This window comes from Cricetulus griseus (assembly GCF_003668045.3).
Source record: "Cricetulus griseus strain 17A/GY chromosome 1 unlocalized genomic scaffold, alternate assembly CriGri-PICRH-1.0 chr1_1, whole genome shotgun sequence".
In the NCBI taxonomy this organism is placed as follows: Eukaryota; Metazoa; Chordata; class Mammalia; order Rodentia; family Cricetidae; genus Cricetulus; species Cricetulus griseus.
The window spans coordinates 104989047-105008352 of record NW_023276807.1 but is presented as its reverse complement, the minus strand read 5'-3'; the positions used below and the strand labels follow the sequence as shown (position 1 = coordinate 105008352).

Sequence of the window (19306 nt, the reverse complement as noted above, 5' to 3'; positions counted from 1 at the left end):
TGTCATGGCCTCAGGCATCTGAGCACTCCATCCCTAGTCAGAGGTACATTTGAGGGAGGTTTAGGTGGTGCAGCCTGGAAGGAGGATGGAGGAAGCATGTTACTGGGGACAGGCTTTGAAAGAAAAAGGCCTCATAAACTTCTGGTTTGCTCTCTCTGCTTCATGCGTATGGTAAAGGATGTGAACTCAAGCTTCCTACTCCACTTGCGATGTCTGCCACTTGCTGCTTGCTGCCATCCCTCCCCTGCATGATGGGCTCTTGTTGCTCTGGAATCCTTAACCAAACAAATTCTTTCTTCTATAGGGTGCCTTGGTCGTGGTGTTTATCACAGCAATAGAAAAGTAACTAATACAGTGTCGAGATGAATCATATCACTAATGAGACACATGACCTCAAGCACCTCCCTGAAGGACACATCACACAGTGACGCCATTCCCATCTGGCTCCTGCTAAGGGTGCCAGGACAGCCCAGCATCAGGAGGAGAAGGCACACCCCAGAGGGAGGATCTTCTATAATACATCAGCTCTATGCCCTGAGGAGTGTCAGCAGCATGAACCTGGATGGAGAGGCTGGAAGACTGGAGGCTGGAGGATAAATAGCCACAGGGTTTTCAGATATTCATCAGGCACCAGGGGCCATGCTGGCATACCTGGAAAATTGAAATTAAGACCTAGGCATCATGGAAGAGCATGGCATCAATATTAACTTCCATTCTTGCCATCACTGTGGTTCTAGCAAAGCAGTGTCCCTTGCTTTTGTTTTTATTGTTTACAAACACACAGTGAGTTATTTAAGACTGGGTGGGGGGAAATCCACAAAAGTGTTTGGAAATCAGTATGTTGAGACATCAGGAAACAACCATTGTGTGTAAGGAATGTGGCCCTTCTTTGCACTGGTTCTGTAATTCCAAAAGCATCTATAAATTCAAGTTAAAGTGTGAAGAAGCACAGGCAACAGCCTTCAGCCTTCCTTGCTGGCCCACTGCGCGACCAACAGTGAGATGTATGTGTGTGTGTGTGTGTGTGTGTGTGTGTGTGTGTGTGTGTGTGTGTAATGACATTTTTGTGTGTGGTATTTGGGATGGAATCCAAGGTCTTGTTACATGCTAGACAAGTGAGCTATATCCCTAACTCTTTGTGTGAGCACTAAGTCACCTTAGCCCCACAGCCCTATGTGTGAAGCACTAAATCCCCTCAGCTCCCACAGTCCTGTGGGGGGGCACTAAGTCACCTCAGCCCCCCACAGCCCTATTGTGAGCACTAAGTCACCTTAGGCCCACAGCCCTATGTGTGAGCATTAAGTCACCTTAGGCCCACAGTCCTGTGTATGAGGACTAAGTCACCTCAGACCCATAGCCCTGTGTGTGATAACTAAGTCATCTCAGCCCCACAGCCCTGTATGTGAGCACTAAGTCACCTTAGTCCCACAGCCCTGTATGTGAGCACTAAGTCACCTCAGCCCCACAGTCCTGTGTATGAGCATTAAGTCACTTCAGTCCCACAGCCCTGCCCTGTATGTGAGCACTAAGTCACCTCAATCTCACAGTCCTATGTATGAGCACTAAGTCACCTCAGCCCCCCACAGCCCTGTGTGTGAACACTAAGTCACTCTAGCCCTGTAGAAACTGTCGATGAGTTGGGAAAATGCTAGTTCAACAGGCTTTTGCTGTCCTTCAGAAGACTGAGTCCACTCTCCAGCACCTGCTAGGGCTGCAGGTATTCTGGAAGCTATGGACTTTCTGTTCTTTGTGGACTCAGCACTAAGCACCCCCATAGAGGTAGCTCTCACCTACCCCACCCTGGGATCCTCTCCTTGTCCAGACATGCAGCCCAGTTCTCCTCCTCCTGTGCCAGTCCCTCCTCCTCTTTCCTGGGGCCTCTGGCATCTGCCACTGAAGCTTCCCTTGAGACCCGCTTCTGCTCTGAGAACAGCTCCCTTCAGGGTCTCAGCTGTCATAACCCAAAGGTCTCAGTTCACATGGAGGTTTGCAAAGGACACTGACTCTAGCCCATTGCTCGTTTTTACAGGCTGGTAAGCGGCCAAGGGGAAAAACAGACTTGGCTGTTGTCTGGTCAGCTGAGAGCTAGGGATAGATATGGCATCCCAGACCTGGACTAATAAAGCAAGCCTTCTGGGACATGGGTTGCTACATAGCAACCACCAGGGGACGCAGTCATCCTCCTGGTTCCTGAGACTACAATGACCAGTGAGCTCTGTAGGGAGAATGCAGGTCCCTGTGAAACCAAAACTAAGCCAAACAAAAACCTACTAGGAAAGCAATGCTGGAGATAGGCACCCACATTTTGAAATTCAAGATCTTATTGACTGCTTGACTGGACACCTTGATCCTGGTCAGAGCCCCATACCCACACCATAGCCATTTAAGATTTGGCTCTGTATCTGGCAGACAGCCTGCATGTCAGCCCACTGTTCCATATTTAATGTAGCCTCACTTCTGCTGACTTCACAGCGTGAAAACACTGGCATGTACCCAGGAAAAACAAACAATCTTGACGTGTGTGTGTGTGTGTGTGTGTGTGTGTGTGTGTGTGTGTGTGTATCTTAATCATAATAAGGATGGAAGATAGGAAAAATAAGTGAATGAATGACAGGTAGAAAAATAACAAGATGGAAGATTGGTGAATTGATGGAGGATGTCTTTCTGTACATTGTGAATATATGTTTCTCTTATTGGTTGATGGATAAAGCTGTTTCAGCCAATGGACAGGCAGGATGTAGCCAGGCAGGAAGTACAGGTAGAGCTTCCAGACAAGGAGAATTCTGGGAAGAGGAACGGGGGGGGGGTGAGTCTCCAGAGAGATGCCATGTAGCTGCTAAGGAAGAAAAGTGCCAGGGCATCACCGGCAAGCCAAGACCAGGCGGAGATACATAGATTAATAGAAATGGGTTAATAATTAAGAAATAGCTAGCCAATAAGAAGCCTGAGCCATAGGACAAACATAAATTTATAATTAATACAAGTCTCTGTGTGTTTATTTGGGACTAAATGGCTGTGGGGACCAGGCAGGACAGAAACTAACATTTACAATGAATTTGTCCTACAAAAGCAGCCAAGCAGCCAGATGGTGCAGTGCACGCCTTTAATCATAGCACTTGGAAGGCAGAGGCAGGCAGATCTTGGAGTTCCAGTACAGCCAGGACCAAACAGAGAAATCCTGTCTCAAAAGAAGGAGAAAAAGAAGAGGAGGAGGAGGAGGGGAGGAGGAGGAGGAGGAGGAGGAGGAGGAGGAGGAGGAGGAGGAGAAAAGAAGAAGAAGAAGAAGAAGAAGAAGAAGAAGAAGAAGAAGAAGAAGAAGAAGAAAGAAGAAAGAAGAAAAGTCATGGCTTTTGAAACTGAATGTATTCCTGCTCCTGTGTAGTCCTGAGGAGGAGAAGGAGGAGGAGGTGGTGGTGGAGGAGGAGGGAGGAGGAGGTGGTGGTGGAGGAGGAAGAAAAGTCATGGCTTTTGAAACTGAATGTACTCCTGCTCCTGTGCAGCTCACTGACCCTGCTGCAGGGTGCCAGGGGCCCTAAAATGCCTTTTCAATCAGGAAACTGGTAGAGATCTTTCCAAAGGACAAGTGAAGGAAACAGTCTCCATGTGCCCCAGTAGCCTATGCTTAGTAGAAGTATTTTAATGGACATTTTCAACAAGTTATTGCCTGGGCACTTTGAAAAAAGTATCCCATTATTTGGAGCTGGGCATTTAACTCTGGAAAGAAAAATTGTCAAGTACAGTACCCTAGGCAGCCTGTGCACTCCCCGACTCAAAAAGAGAAACGCAGAAGAGAACACAAAACAGAATGGGCTAAGGGAGGGAAGGGGCTGGATCAAAATCAGACCCTGCAGGAAGCTAGGGTCTTTTGCAAAGGACCTAATCATGGTGCTGTTGACAGAACCTGTGCACACCTTTCTGTACAGAGGCCACCAGGGAATCCCATACCTCTAGCACGGCCACCTCCTGTCCATTGCGAAGCAGTCGGAAGGTCAGCGGGTGCTTGGAATCCAAGCCAGGAATCACCTCGCAGCCACGGAGAGGGATGGAGACGATGTGGGTCTTCAGGTCAGACCTGTCCTTGTGGAAAATGAGCTTGCTATCCTTCACTCTGCACCAGCGCTCCCTCCAGCGGCTGTTGGAGAGCACATTTAGGTACCCTGCAAGGAGAGGATGCCACAGCTCAGCCTCCTGAACAAGCAAAGGTACTAGTGAGATCTACCCAAGTCTCTTGTCTGTGGTCTCTTACAGACCAGGGCAGTACCATGCATGAAACACATGCTTACACCCCAGGTTTTAAGTGTTAATAAAGAGAGAAGAGCCATTATTACACAACTCACTCTCCACAGGACCTGGAAGCTTTTTACTGGTGCGGAAGACATTTCATGGTATAAGAACCATTTTCAGATACTTGGTATTGATATGGAAACCATCTTGAAACAGTGACAGTGCATGTGGGATGGCTAGAAGGCAATGGGGACCAACCTCTGCCTGCATATAACGGGAGAGAAATCGAATGCAAAAAAGATCTAACTGCAAACACTGCAAGCAGGGCATGGGAGACAGAAAAATAGAAGTATCTGAAGAAGAAAATTCTCCAGGAAGTGGGAGGCCTAGGGAGTGGTGAGTTCCCTAGCACTGGATGTGTTCCAGCAAATGACAGAACATAGCTGGTATGAGCTCCCCACCCACAGGCCTGAGGCCTCCTCCTGGTCTCTATGTTCCATCCCCACATGTGGAAGTGAGGGCTTCATCTCATGGGGAGACAGATGAAACCTGACCGCCTGAGTCTGGGTCTGCTTTATGTTCTTGTTCTTGTTCTTGTTCTTGTTCTTGGTGTATCTGGCATGATACTGTATCTTCAGTGTATCACAAAGAGATGTGATGCCGCCCGTGACAGAATTACAGGGAGGAATTATCCCCTGAAAGGGAAAAATCCTCAAACACAGGAAAATGACAATTTGTGGCTATCATAAACACAAAGCACATTTTTCTAGAAATGCTGAGGCATGAGTTGGAGGTTCCATGGTGACTGTGGCAGCTGTGGCTATATGGCCTCCAACTGTTCCATGTCGCAGATACCAACACTCGGAGATTAGAAAGGGATTAGACGGTAGAAAGGGGTAAGCAGCAGGTGAAAAGGAAGATGCTGAAGAGTGCTGGGTACCACTCAGCATCTTCCAGTCCTTGCACATGTATGCTCGCATGCCCAGTGCCCAGGCGAAGTTTTGTACATCTTGATGAATATTTTCAAGATACTGCTCAATGACTGCCCACATTCACAAAGTGTGAGTTCTCATCTAGGTGTGGGTCATCTGTGCCCACACACCCTAAAGTATACCTCTTGATGAACAAAAATTGCCATTAGCCATGCCAGTCAAGAAATCTGTGAGGTCTGGGGGCTCCAGAACAGGGAACTTGCTGCTCTCTCGTGTTTAGGCAGCTTTTAAACTTGTTTTCCAAGGGCCACCTGGGAAGGAGGAGACACCCTCAGGTGTGGGGTGCCCTACCAGAGGCCACAGTCAGACCTGATGCCTCCATGAAAGCAGAGAAGATGGATAAGGAAGGTTATTCCCATTATGGCTGCAGGCCTCACTGGATCTTCATCCTGTACAACACCACAGTTAAGTGATACTGCTCTTTTTTAAAGGCTTTTAATGTGTAGATGGAACCGTTCTCGTTTGTTATTATTTTAAATGGAAAGCCCTGTTTTACAATGCAGTCAGGTGAACACCTCAGTAGAACAGTTGCTCTCAGTGTTCTGACCACCACCTACAGCAATCAATCATGCCAAAAGCCACATGCTGACTTCTGAGTAGATGTCACCTGTGTCAACAGAGCCTAAGTGTTTTCTGAGCACAAGTCCACAAACAGGATGTCGGGAAGCCCTCGAGTAACTTGATATACTCTGTAGGCAAGGCTCACACACGCCTGAACTGTTTAACCACTGTTAAAGAGCCACCCGTCCTGGGAGTGACAGCACACGCCTGTGATCCCAGCATGTAGCAGGGAGGATCATGAGTTCAAGGTCAGCCTGGGCTATAATAAGACCCTGTCTCAACAACAACAAAAACTAACCAGTGTGGGAGTATATATTTTCAGCACTCAGGAGGCAGATGAAAGAGGACTTGAGTTCAAGATCAGCCTGGATGACAAGGAGGAGCTGCCTTAAAACAAACAAATAAGCACTGAACTCTAGGGCATCGTGGGTGTCATGGAGCTACCAGATAGGGAAAGGACATGTCCTGTGCAGGTTTGCAGAGCCAGCAGCTGAAGGAGTAGAAGATATAGAGGCATGGGACCTCCAGTGGTCACACTGTAGAGAGCCTCAGATGCCAAGTCAGGCAGATAGCATCAGACACTGGGCCAGTATGATAGCCTTAGATACTAAAGCAGGCAGGTAGCCTCAGCAGCAGACTGGACAGAAGGTACTAGGGCATTGTGTCAGTAGTAAGAATAGTGAGACTAATGCACACCTGGGGAACTTAGCAGAAACACCCATAAATTGTCCACGACTTTGACTTAGGGCTCACAGCTGGGAGCTGCCTCCCCAAGTGCACACAGCTGTCGCTGGACACCGCCCACCATCAGAACAGGCAGCAGCACTGGCTCTGCCTTGCTCTCTCTGCAGACAGAATCTGGCCACAGTCACCAGATGCTGTAGCTTTCCCAACATCACAGTTACAGAGGAATGATTGCATGAGACAGGTCCTCCCTTAATTTAGACCATGACTTCATGGGACATTACCATATTTTAATACATTCTTGGGATTTAAGTCTCAATGAAAGAAAGAAAACAAAGAAAGAAGGAAAGAGAGAAAGAAGGAAAGAAAGAAATTCCCTGGATGACAGGTCTGGCTCACATAAACAAGAAGCTCTCAGATGTGTCCATGGTTTTGTGTTTGTTAACTGACATCCATAGCACCCTGTTTTCTCAAAAAGGGGGCTCCCAAGTTTTTGCTTTATTGGGGAGGGAAAACAGAGATGCGTGAGGTCAGTCAGAGAATGGCAGAGCTCCTCAGGCAGTGGTCTAGGGTCAAGGTGGGTCCCACTCTTGGTACCAACACTCCTGGCCTTGCTGAAGGGATGGGCCCAATTTTCCAGCTGAAGCAGACATCTGCCACCAGAGGGTGCCAGAGTGCAGCCAGGACCTGAAGGCCTGGTTTCCAGACTGGCCAAGAGGCTGGAGGCTTCAGAGAACTGTATCCCAAGCTTTAAGTAAACAATTACACATAGAGTTTTGTTGTTTGATTTAATTAGCTTTGTTTTTTGTGTTTTGGGAGGTTGTTTTTTGTTTGTTTTGTTTTGTTGGTTGGCATTGTTGTTGTTGTTGTTGTTTGTTTGTTTTTTCTTTGGAGGCAGGGTTTCTCTATGTAGCCCTGGGCTGTTCTGGAACTCACTCTGTAGATCAGGCTGGTCTTGAACTCACTGGGATCCACCTGTCTCTGCCATCTGAGTGCTGGGATTAAAGGCATGCATGTGCCACCACCACCCAGCTTGGCTGTTTGTTTTGGTTTTTGTTTTAATTCCACTCATATTATAGCAAGGTGCTAATGCATCTTAAAAACTGGGTAATTTCAGTTTAATATTTTGGTATTCTTTCCACTCCAAATTCTACAGGAAGAAAGGCAAGACTAATCAAGGTTTCATTAGAATTACAAAGCTAACTTTACAGGCCTGAGATTCTACATTTTTTTCACCTGACCCTGGGCAGGCCTGGTGTGCAGATGTGTTTTGTTGACTTGAAGGCATGGCAGGTGAAGAATGGACAGTGACGTACATAGGCAGGCATTCAGCACTGCACAGCTTATCTTCCACCCTCACAGAAACCAAGAGACTGCTGGGGCCCACGTCCCAGACAAGCAACCTGAATCGCCAAAGCAATGGCTTTACTGCCCTGTGCTGGGCCCTATTCTGGGTGATGGGGACCCAGTGGAGCAGGGTCATAATCTAGCCATGCAATAGGAGACTTGGACAAGACTGGGATCCCAGGTGGGTAGCAAGAGGAGATCTCTATGTGTGTGCCCAGGATGGTGTGACTAGTGTAAGGTGCCTGTGGTGAGCAGCAGTGGCCGGGGCAGGGGGTGACAGGAAGGAGAAGCACTGAAAGGAGGGCACACTTCCAGGTCATACAGCTTTGCTTATAAAGAATCCCAGGACAACATCAGCCCACGGAAAGCCTGATGAAAACCACCTTGGGTGTATCACTAGGATTCATTTACCTGGAGGGCTATGGGAGAAGCTGCCCGGACCAACATTAACATATCCCTCAAAGGTCTCTCAGGTGGATAGAGACAGAACCTGGGGCAGTTCAGCTGCATCTGCAGGTCTGCTCTTCAGCCCATGAAAGCCCTGCAAGAGCACCCAGGAAGCCACAGCACCCCACCCACCATAACCAGACTGCAGTGCATAGACAAGCACCAAGCTCGGCTCAGTAACTAAAGGAAGTCTTTTCTGTTCTGCCCTTCTGGCCCATCAGCTTAGCTCTGTCTCCCAGCAGCTGCAGGGGCTCAACTTGGCAGGGTCAGCCCCCTCAGGCTTGAGTCCAGCCCCTTTCCTCGGCCCAGAGCCCTGCAGCTGCACTGAAGGGCTGAAAATGGCCATTGTTCCCTGTTCCCCTAGAGACACTTCCCCTTACCCCTGGTCTGGCAAAGAGCTGCTCGGCAATTTTAGAGTTGTGTGTGGCAGATGCCTCAGGCCCCTGCTCTCAGAATCACCCATACTTTCAAGAAAGTGACCAGCACAGAGATGAGCCACTGTGTGACAGCAACAGTGCCAACAGAGCAGTTTATGGGGAGGCCTGTAGGGCTGTGCTCTTCTGATAAGGAAATACAGGAGAGGACAGAAAATGTTTGTAGGGGGTGGGGGTCACCCATTCTGTCTTCAATGAGCCCTGAGACTCAGACTTGGAGCAAGTCATGCCTATCTCTGAGCATCAGGGTTCTCTTTTGCAAAAGGAGGATCCAGACTTCAGCCTTACTTGCCTGCCTTGTTAATGCACAGTCATTCCTCTTAAAAACATTTTTACCTCCAGTCAGGCCTTGAATCCCAGCACTCAGGAGACAGAGGTAGACAGTTGTCTGTGAGTTCAAGGCCATTAAGGTTTACATGATGAGACCATGTCTCAAAAAACTAATTTCTATTTCCTCCACTGACCTAGATCAGTTGAAAAAACAAAACAAAACAGAAGTAGCAGGGCGTTGGTGGCACACACCTTTAATCCCAGCACTTGGGAGGCAGAGGCAGTCAGATCTCTGTGAGTTCCAGGCCAGCCTGGTCTACAGAGTGAGTTCCAGGATAGCCTCCAAAACAACACAGAGAACCCTATCTCGAAAAACCAAAAACAACAACAACAACAACAAAAAACAGTAGTAAAGCTTGATTTAATTCTCAACTTTGGTCATCACAAGGGCTGATGACAAAAGCAGGGAGAAAGAATACATGCACAAGAGCTCCAGGAAGCTGGAAGTTGGCCAGGAGCAGTGTGGCCTTGTCTCCAGACCCTGCCCACTCTGTCACAGTTCTGTCCAATTGGGTTTACTGCAACCAAGTTCTTTCTTCATGGAAAGGAGTGTGATATGGAAGCCATCATCACTAGCTGCCCTGATTCTGTCTTTCTGTTCCCAGTAGTCACTTGATGAGATACAATCCAGGAATCTGGGGTGTATCAGGCTCCTGGTACCTACAGAGGTTATGATTCTTTCCTGATTGCGCCCCCAAGGAGGGCACTCAATGGGGACAAAGGGGACTGTTAACAGAATGACTGTGGATGAAGGAAATGTGTGTTCACACAGATGGGAAGTAGAGTCTGAAACAGTAATACACAAGGACAGTTGCAGCCCATTCTTGTTTTCATTTTTGTTTTTCTGATAGAGGGCCTTGCTACACAGCCCTGGCTGGTAAGCCCAGGCTAGCCTTACTGGCAGCAACCCTCTATACTTCAGCCCCCCTGGTAGTAGGATTATAGGAATGTACCCCCATGCTAGGCTCTGTTCTTGATTTTTTTTTTTAAAGAAAGGAAAGAGCCTTGTGGTAGAACACTAGCCTAGAACGTCTGTAGTACTGTAAAACAAAACAAAATAAAAAGACAAGCACCTCTATTTCCACTTATGCAGTTTTCCTCCTTGAAAGAACTACACAGTTCTCCTAAGTTTGGTAACTGGGGCCATTACAGTGACATTGCTTCTACTCTCATGGAGACTGTACCCAATGGCCTGGCCACAGCCCAACTTAGGTGCTATAATAGAACCCTCCACCCCTTTGCTTTCCCCATGGTGTTCCCCACTGGTGTTACACATGCATTCCTCTGGTTTGTTTCCCTGTTTGGTTCCTTTCTTTAGCCCCTAGCCCAAAGGCCATGGTGGGCAGGACTGGCTTGGTTGTTGCTGTAGACCATATGCTTTACCCAATCCCTGACAAGCAGTTCCCCTCACCAAAACAAAGATGGAAGACAGACTGTAGGATGGACAGATGTCTCTGGATCTACAACTTGTGCCTGTGTCCTAGTCTGGAAATGCTGGAGTGGGACCAGGGAAGGTGCCGTCATACAACAGAGAACATAGCTTTTTAACCTTGAAAGAACCCGGGAGAACATTGCAAACCCCCCGAAGACTCTTCCATTACTAAATACTGAATTCCTCAATTCAGATGGCCCCAGAGTACAGCCAGGGACAGTCTGCTGCTCTGCTGCTGGCATGTAGCAGGATCTTACCACAGGTGGGCACATCTTCCTCTGCTGATGATGTCTGCTCATCTGTGGATGGCTTTTTCTTCCCCAGACCGATGATCTTGGTGATTTTCTTCCCAGTGACCTTGGACACAGTTCCCTTGGCATCTGACTTGGAGGTTTTCTTCCTCTTCACTGTCAACACAAAAGTGTTTCTTAACCATTCATGTTAAATGGGAAAATCACAGCATTAATCACCAGGCATTTCTTCCCCTGCAGACTGTTACTCATCGTGCACATGGGCATCTGGGATGAGCCAGCTGGGGGTGCGGATGTTGGGGTTGCGGGAGGGTATGGCTGCACTCAGGAGGACCAGGCATGTACATATGTGCATACAGACACATCTGCATTATCACACACACATGATGGACTGAAGGCAACAAAGGATGGCAAATAATGGCAAGAACCATGTGGAGATGGGAATGACTGGAAGAATGGCTGGGTGGTCAGACAGAGCCTGACCGAGTTCTGTCTGTCTCAGAGGGAGAGATGCCCAGGCATGAAAGGTTGACATACACCATCAGTATGGGGAAGGTGGAGGGGCCCAAGAAACTAAGAGAAGCTGCTGCCATTTCATCAGTAGCCTGGCTGACAAGGGCTGGGTCTGCAAGGAGGGATGGGGTAGTGGATCCTCATTACAGGCCTCTCATGTCCATTTTGGACAATGTTTTGAGTTTCCCTGTCCAGAGCTCTCAGACCAGAGGCCTACCGTTCAGACCATCATCTCATTTGGACAGGACAGTGATGACTAGAAACTGTCAATATATAAATCTAGAAACATTTTGTACAAAAATAATTTTTGGCATCTCCAGAAAAACCAGAAGACCTGGAAATCCTGAACTCCCACATTCATCATCTTGGTGCAGAGTCCATGCAGGCGATAAGGGCTCCAAGTTCTGACATAGGGCAGTTCTCATCTGTCCATACCATGCAATGGAGGGAGGTTGTCTGACAACTGGATCTACTACTACCCAGCCCTGTTTCCTGCCTCTCCTACCCTCAGACTCCATCCATGAATCCATCTGAACCACAGAGACGAGGCTCAGAGAAGTGAGAATGGATGTGTAAGGACACACTGAGAGCAAGCCCCTTTCCCAGGGGTCTCCTCCACTGGGACACAACCTCACTGGGATACATTTCTGCATCACGACCAATACAGCATCACCTCACACCCTACACACACCTAGTACAAACCTTCAACCATTTGTGGCAACACAAAGCCCTTTAGAATGCAGCAGGTATCCAGGCTCCTTTCTCCTTTTTCAGGAACAAATGGACCCCAGCACATCACACAGATTACTAGAGACAGAACATCCAGGGGCATGTGATGTGCTATGGAATAATTCCCCAACCCCTCCTCTAAGCTAGCGTGCTCACTCACAAGCGTCCCTCCCATTCCTCTCTGGTGAAGAGGTGGAAACAGTACTCATTTCTATTTCCACCTGCCCCTACCCTCCCTCCATGATCAATAGGTGAAATCCCTGCCTACTCTCTGGTGTAAAAGAAAGTGGCAGTGTGTGAGGCAAGAACTGCCACACTGTAGCTAAAAGATGAAGCCATCAAGAATTTGAGGGCAAACAATGTTCTATACTGAATATTCCTGCCTGGGCCCTACAACTCTGGCCCAAGAGTATTTGGAGATGAGCGTTCTAATAAATGAGGCTACGGGGTATGAATGATTCATCAAAAAGTAGTGCCCTTTTATAGACTGTGTGTGCACAGAGCGTGTGAAGACACAAGCCAGGGAGAAAGGCCCTCGGGTACCAACCCTACCTGTGGCCTTGATCTTGAGCTTCTGTTGTTTGCACCCTAGGCTGCCGCATGTATTGTTACAAACAGACATTTTTTTTCTTATTTTAAATAACCCAGATTAAGGCCTCCTGAGAATCTAGGGAAAGGGGCAGGGAATGTCCATATTTTTCCATGCTCTTAGATACACATTTAATTACTGAGTACTGAGAACCTATCTAAAGCCTGGATGGGAAGAACCAGTGCTTCCCCCTCTACCAGACAGAAGCCCAGGGCAAGAGATTTGGGTCACTTCTACTTCATCCCAGCCAAGACACATAGGATAGAAGTGACAGTATTTGGCTCCATCAGTGACTTGCCAGGAACCTGTAGATGAGTTCACTGTCTTCTATTCCCAGGCAAGCTGGAAATAAGAAGACGGGGGGTGGGGGGGGTGGGGGAGGACACTCTCCTCAAGGCTCTACCCTAAGGTAACTCAGGCAGCAGGACTCAGTAAGAATAGGATTCAGATTCTCAGCATAACTGAGACCAGCTCCTGCCAGCAAAATGCTTTCTGGACTCCAACCCGTAAGGCAAAGAATAATCATATCCTAGGTCACCCCTGGAAGAAAGGTCCCAATATAAGGACATGACAGAAAACCCATCAAGGACACACTGAGGCTATTCAGTGGGAAAGGGGCAGCATTTAACACATTACCAAATTCAAAAGTCAATAGAGAACTTGCAACTCAGTGATGCTACATGACAGAACAGTGGAAGGGTTCAGTGAGGACAGATGGCCAAGACCAATGCCCCAGTGACAAAGATAGAAAGAGAATATGAATATTTCAATGTGCAAATGTCACAAACCTAGGCAGGTCCACTTTCTCTTAGAGATAGACATAAAATGATTTTCTGTCTAGTCTAGGGGAGAGAGAGGTGACATCATCAGACCCCTGGTTCAACAGGTCCACCCACAGATAGCCCATTGAGGACTATGTCTCAAAGGCACACAGCACTGGGTGTGGGAAGCAGTTTCTACAATCTAGGACTTCCGTCATCTTTCCCCATATCAGCTATAAGATGGTCACTGGCTTCCTACTGTCTATACAGGGTTTCATCTTAACAGAAGAAAAGGGCATTTCAGAGCAGAGCTACAGCTTTGATTGATGCCTTCTCTGGGTGAGATCACAGTGTGTAGGCAGCACGGAGGAGCTCAGGCTTCTTCTCTGTGACCACCACAAAATTCATCACAAAAGGGCCAAGCTAAAGAAAGCTCAACTCATGTTTCTCCAATGCAAAGTAGAGAACAATAAAGATGAAGAACAAGGATAAGGGGAGCTTAGGGTGCATCTAGACCATGAAGTTTCTTTGTGATCTTTGACGAGCAACTACAACACTCAAAGTCCAGTATCAGACAAAAGGAAAATGTGTGAGCCAGGTCACCTGCTCATTCCCAGTCACATACAGCTGTTCTTGTTAAAAAGAGAACAAGAGGAACTGGAGAGACCACTTTGTTAAGAGCGTGTATTTCTCCTAGAGGATCTAAGTTCGCATCCTAGCCTTGTTATCAGGTACCTCACCTCTAACTCCAGAGACCCAAAGCCATCTTCTGGCCTCCACAGGAACCTGTACACATGTGCATACAATCACATACAAATAATAAGTAATTTTCTTTTTAAAGAATAAACAGGAGATTCCTAGGGACAGATGCAAAACCTACAGGAACATCCAGCAGACACATTACTACATAGACCCTAGTCACACATGTTCACGGGGGCTGGGGACATGAAGCAAGAAAACTGAGCTGTTGACTGAACTGCTGTACCTTAGCAGAGGAACAGTAACCTGGTGTGTGGTCCCTCTGAGGTCCCAGCTTGGGAGGCTGAGGCTGGAAGACTGCTTGAGACCATGAGGCTGAGATCAGCCTGAACAAAAAGACTATCTCACAACAAAAAGAACAAAATTCAGAGGAAAAAAAGAAAGAAGCAAACCAAACAGTGAAGCAGGAGCCTGGAGACTGCAGGGTGCCCTACCTCAGAACAAAAGTTAAAGATAGCTTCCCACGCTGAGGTCTTCATTACATATAACTTGACTGGTAGTATCTTCCAGAGGGCAGGACTAAAATTACATTTGGACCAGACTGCATTAGAAAACCACAATGAAGAAACAGACAGTGTGACCTTCCGGAGTGAACTGTCACACTGTCTGGGCTCCAGAATTCTCAGGGTGGGGACGGCTGCTGGTGCAGCACATGATTCATTCCCAGGTAGGAGTGCTCATCACATATGAGCCACACAGATGAGGGCCCCGGTACCCTGAGCCCTTAAAGTCTCAGGTCCACGGAGGACTAGCTCTTCCACATTCATTCAAGATGCATCCATCCCTTGAGTGCATACTCAGGAATAAAATGTCCAGCCATACAGGTGGGGGACAATCTTTAGATATTTCATAAATGACTCGCAGGAAGAGTATCTACAGAGCCTCCAGAAGCTCAATAACAAACAATCCTGTAGGAATATAGGCAAAGGATCTGAGGAGACATCCTACCAGAGAGATGCACAGGCAACAAGAACAAATGGCTCACCTCTGGGAGGCCACAGCTGCACACCATCACACATCTGTGAAGTATCCGTTACAGACCGTAGGCCAGACAGAGACTGTAATCCCAGGAGAACAGGTGGCCTCAAAACCCCACATCTAGATAGGTTCTTGGGGGACATGGATTCATATGTTCAAGCAAAGTCCTACCTGGGAGTCAGAATGTCCCCACCATCCCCACATGCCAGGCCTATGTGGAGCCAGAATGTCCCCACAGTCCCCACATGTCCTGTGTGGGAGTCAGAATGTCCCCACAGTCCCTACATGTCCTGCGTGGGAGTCAGGATGTCCCCACAGTCCCCATATGTTCTACCTGAAAGTCAGAATGTCTCTGCAATCCTGTATGTCCTACTTGGGAGTCCCTAGAGTCAATGTATGCCCTGAAATTGGTCAGTGGGTGACAAACTAAGTTCATTTCCATGGGAAATGCTGTGCAACAGCTCTCACACTGTGAATTGAGGTGCACTGAGATAAGGGAAAGAAACCCCCAAGAGGTGGTACCCCCTGGATCCCAAGTGAAGGCAGGAAACAGCAGCTGCTGCCAGGGGTGGGTTGGGGCAGGTGACAGAGAGGAATGCGTAGGAACATGGGGGTGACAGAAATGCTCTCTGGATTGTGGTGGTGGTTACTTGCTGTAGGTATTTATTAAAGCTCAAAGAATGGTTAGGTCAAAGCAGATGTGTTTTACTGAACGCCATTCATATTGCTATAAAGTCAAGTTTAAAAACAAGAGACTTTACCCCCTGCACATCTGTGTTCACTGCAGTTTTGTTCTCAATAGCCAAGGGTCAGAAGTAACACAAGTACCACTGGTAGACAAATGGATGGCAAGATGCAGTCCATATAACGGAATATTAGTCAGTCTTAAAAAGGAAGGAAAGACCCACACATACTACAATGTGAACGAACCCTGAAGACATGTACCGGGTGAAATAAGGCAGTTGCAAATGGGTAAGTACCACAGGATTCCACTCCCAGAGATGGAAAGTAGACTGGTGATTGCTGGGGCTGGGAAGGGGTGAGAGACTTGGGTTTCATGGAAACAAGGATTTGATTTGTGAAGACAGAAAATAAGTTCCAGAGATGGACATAGGTGATGGCTACACAGCCCTCTGTGTGTGTGTGTGTGTGTGTGTGTGTGTGTGTGTGTGTGTGTGTGTGTGTGTGTGTGTGTGTGTTTAATGTCCATAGGACATTTTAAAATGGTGGAAAATTATTAATTCTGTGGGATATGTATTTTCCATGGTTTGACAATAATTTAGATGCAAGTGGGATGAGAGAGAAAGGTTCTGGGCTATTGCAAATCAAAAGGCCTTCCTAGTGTTATTGGGACACAGAGGGTGTGATGCCTGCGTGGGTGAAGCACAAAGGCTTCCCACGCAGTCACACTTCTCACAGAAACTTGTATTTTGAGCTCAGATATTCTTGGCATGTGTGTTAGAATCTCACCTTGTTCTTTTCCATTACACGTGACTCCATTTTCCGCAGCACCTTCTCCATCAGAGCTGGGCCTCTCTGAAGACAATTTCTATAAGGACACAAGGATCACATTATTCCCACAATGGTCATGCAGACATGGTGAAGTATGATGGAAAGTGAAATATTATCTCAAAAGTTAAAGATTACATGGACCAAATTCTCAACACTTTTCAGACAGCACACCAGCACAGTCCTACTGAATGCTGTAAATGGGCACACTGCATTCAGACCTCATTTAATAGCTAAATGAACCAGGCTGTTCACTCCTTTAAGTCTACATCTTTATCCTTTGTTGGTAATAAAGCAAGCCACAGAGTCTGTGAGATGACTCTTTAGAGCTCAGTCCAAAGCAGTCACCAAAAATTGACAGGGGCAGAACTATAGATGAGCCCACTGAAGCACTACAGTTCTCGAAAAATGTTATTAAATCTAGCAATTAGGAATGAAAACATTGAGGTCCGCAGACATGAGAGATACCTGGCTAATCAATACACCACACGTGTATTGAAATGTCTCACCAATTCCTCATAAATACATACAATTCATCTGCACAGAAAATAAAAACCATTAACAAAACAAAGAGCTTCATGAGACCTGACATCTCTCACCTTCTCCAGTTCTGCCTTGTTCACGGGGGCACTGGTGCTCGGTGGTGGAGAACACTCTGGATCCACAGGGCCGCTGCTGCCACTGTAGGCCTCTTTGATCACCTGTGGAGTGAGACACAGTCTGAGCCGGCCCCGGAGGCAAGAGTACAGAGGTGACAGGCTGAATCCTATGTGGGCAGACAGAGCACTACAGTGTGGCAGGGGAACTTGATGGGTCAACAGCACCTGGTGTTTGAACTCACAGGGACTTGAGTTTGTTCTTTGATTCACTCATTTGCTCTCCAAATCACCTGCCCAGTCCTGGCACTACACTAGCTGGGAAATGGCAGGAAAATGGACTTCAGTTTTCTCTGGAAGTTCCCTCCCACAGTCCTGAGATGTCATCATAAGCAATGAGGGCCATCACAAAGTGAGGGACTGGAAAGGTTCTCAGCATTTATGTACTGCTCCTGAAGAGGACCTGGGTTCAGCTCCCTGCGCCTGCCAGGTGGCTCACAACTCCCTGTAATTTCAGCTGCAGGGGATCTGACACCCTTCTGACCTCTTCAGGTGCCTACACTCACACATGCATACATATGATTAAAAATTAAAAGAATTCTTTTTTTTTTAAGTAGGTGGTGTCCAACAAACTAAAGAACTACAAAAATAAAGCATGATCCTTTCACAGGAAGGTGTCAGCTACCTTAGAGCAAGAGGATTTGAGGCTGTCCCAGGATGACACACAAGGCTCTGGACATGTGAATTGACAGGAAAGCTCCTAGGTAGGGGAAATAGCAGTGCAAAGGCCCCAGAGTGCTGGGGAGAAGTAGGCAGAGAGTTGGGGTGGATGGTAAGCGTAAGAGTGCAGTCTCAAGCCCCCTCAGTCCTGGGGAGGAGACTGAACTTGGTCAGTGAAGGAGAGCTGGAAGGACCACAGCATGAGGGCAAACAGCTTTGCTGCCTGGCTTTCACCTTGGCAGAATAATGAATTATTCTGAGCTTGAACTGCCTCCCCCTCTAAGGAGAGTAAATGTTCTAGATGCTTCCATTCTTCCAAATTTGTGTTGAAAATGAAACCCCAAAGATGCAGCCTTGGAACGGGGGAGGTTTTAGAAGGCAGCAGGGTCAGGGTTGCTGAGCCCCTGTGGATGGCTCAGACCGCAGAGAAGAGCTTCCATGCCTTTTGTGTATAGGACACGGCAACTAAGAACCATCTATGAAGCAAACCACGTGCCTTAACCAGTCTCCCCATCTCCCAGCACCTGGATCATGGACTTCCCACCCCTAGAACTGCGAGAGATACATTTCTGTTTATGAATGACCCAATGTGAGGTATCTTGTTAGAGCAACAGTAACAGACTAAGCCCCTGTGATGCTACTTTAAATTGTCAGTTTGACACATGTGGAGTTGCCAAGGAAGAAATTCTCAAGGAAGGATTGTTAGATCAGGTGGGCCTGTCTAGGCAGATTGTTCTGATCCCATTCATTGAAGTGGGATGGCCCACCCATTGTGGGTGAAACTATTCTTTAAATTTGGGTCTTGGCAGCACTTGGGAGGCAGAGGCAGGCGGATCTCTGTGAGTTTGAGGCCAGCCTGATCCCCAGAGTGAATGCCAGGATAGGCTCCAAAGCTACACAGAGAAACCCTGTCTCAAAAAAACAACAAAAAAACAAAAAAACAAATAAAAATTTGGGTCTTGGACTTTGTAGGTATAAGAAGGGGCCTGAGCACAGCAAGCACAGCATTTATTTATTCTCGCTGCTTTTGACTGTGGCGTGATGTGACCATCTACTTCAGATTGCCTTGACTTCTCTACAATGATGGAGCTGTAAGCTACAATAAATCCTTCCTCCCCTAAGTTGCTTTTATCAGAAATAAAGGCACCTACATCTATAGAACAAGTACCTCAGACAATGCCAAAACACATTGTGTGCCAGTTGTCGTAGGAAGAAGGAAATACACATTAGCAAAAGAAAAACCAGTATAGGCAATTTGGGTGAGCACTATGCAGGAATGAGATGAGGGAAGGACAGTGACAACACGGGTGGCAGTGTGACTGCAGAGGTGACAGTGTGACTGCAGAGGTGACAGTGTGACTGCAGAGGTGACAGTGGGACTGCAGAGGTGACAGTGGGACTGCAGAGGTGACAGTGTGGCTGCAGAGGTGACAGTGTGACTGCAGAGGTG

General features: G+C 47.4%; 1 protein-coding gene across 2 annotated transcripts in view; it reads right to left on the bottom strand.

Annotated features, from left to right (window-relative positions):
• The window catches only part of Afap1 (actin filament associated protein 1), a 115340-nt gene that overhangs the window by 27826 nt on the left and 68208 nt on the right, over window positions 1-19306 (bottom strand). For both annotated transcript variants that reach the window (XM_035453445.1, XM_027387103.2), the window contains 4 exons: window positions 17140-17241; window positions 16502-16580; window positions 10709-10858; window positions 3946-4157 (listed from right to left, as the gene is read on the bottom strand). In XM_035453445.1, coding sequence (XP_035309336.1) covers window positions 3946-4157; window positions 10709-10858; window positions 16502-16580; window positions 17140-17241 — 543 coding nt within the window. The remainder of the gene's footprint in view (window positions 1-3945; window positions 4158-10708; window positions 10859-16501; window positions 16581-17139; window positions 17242-19306) is intronic.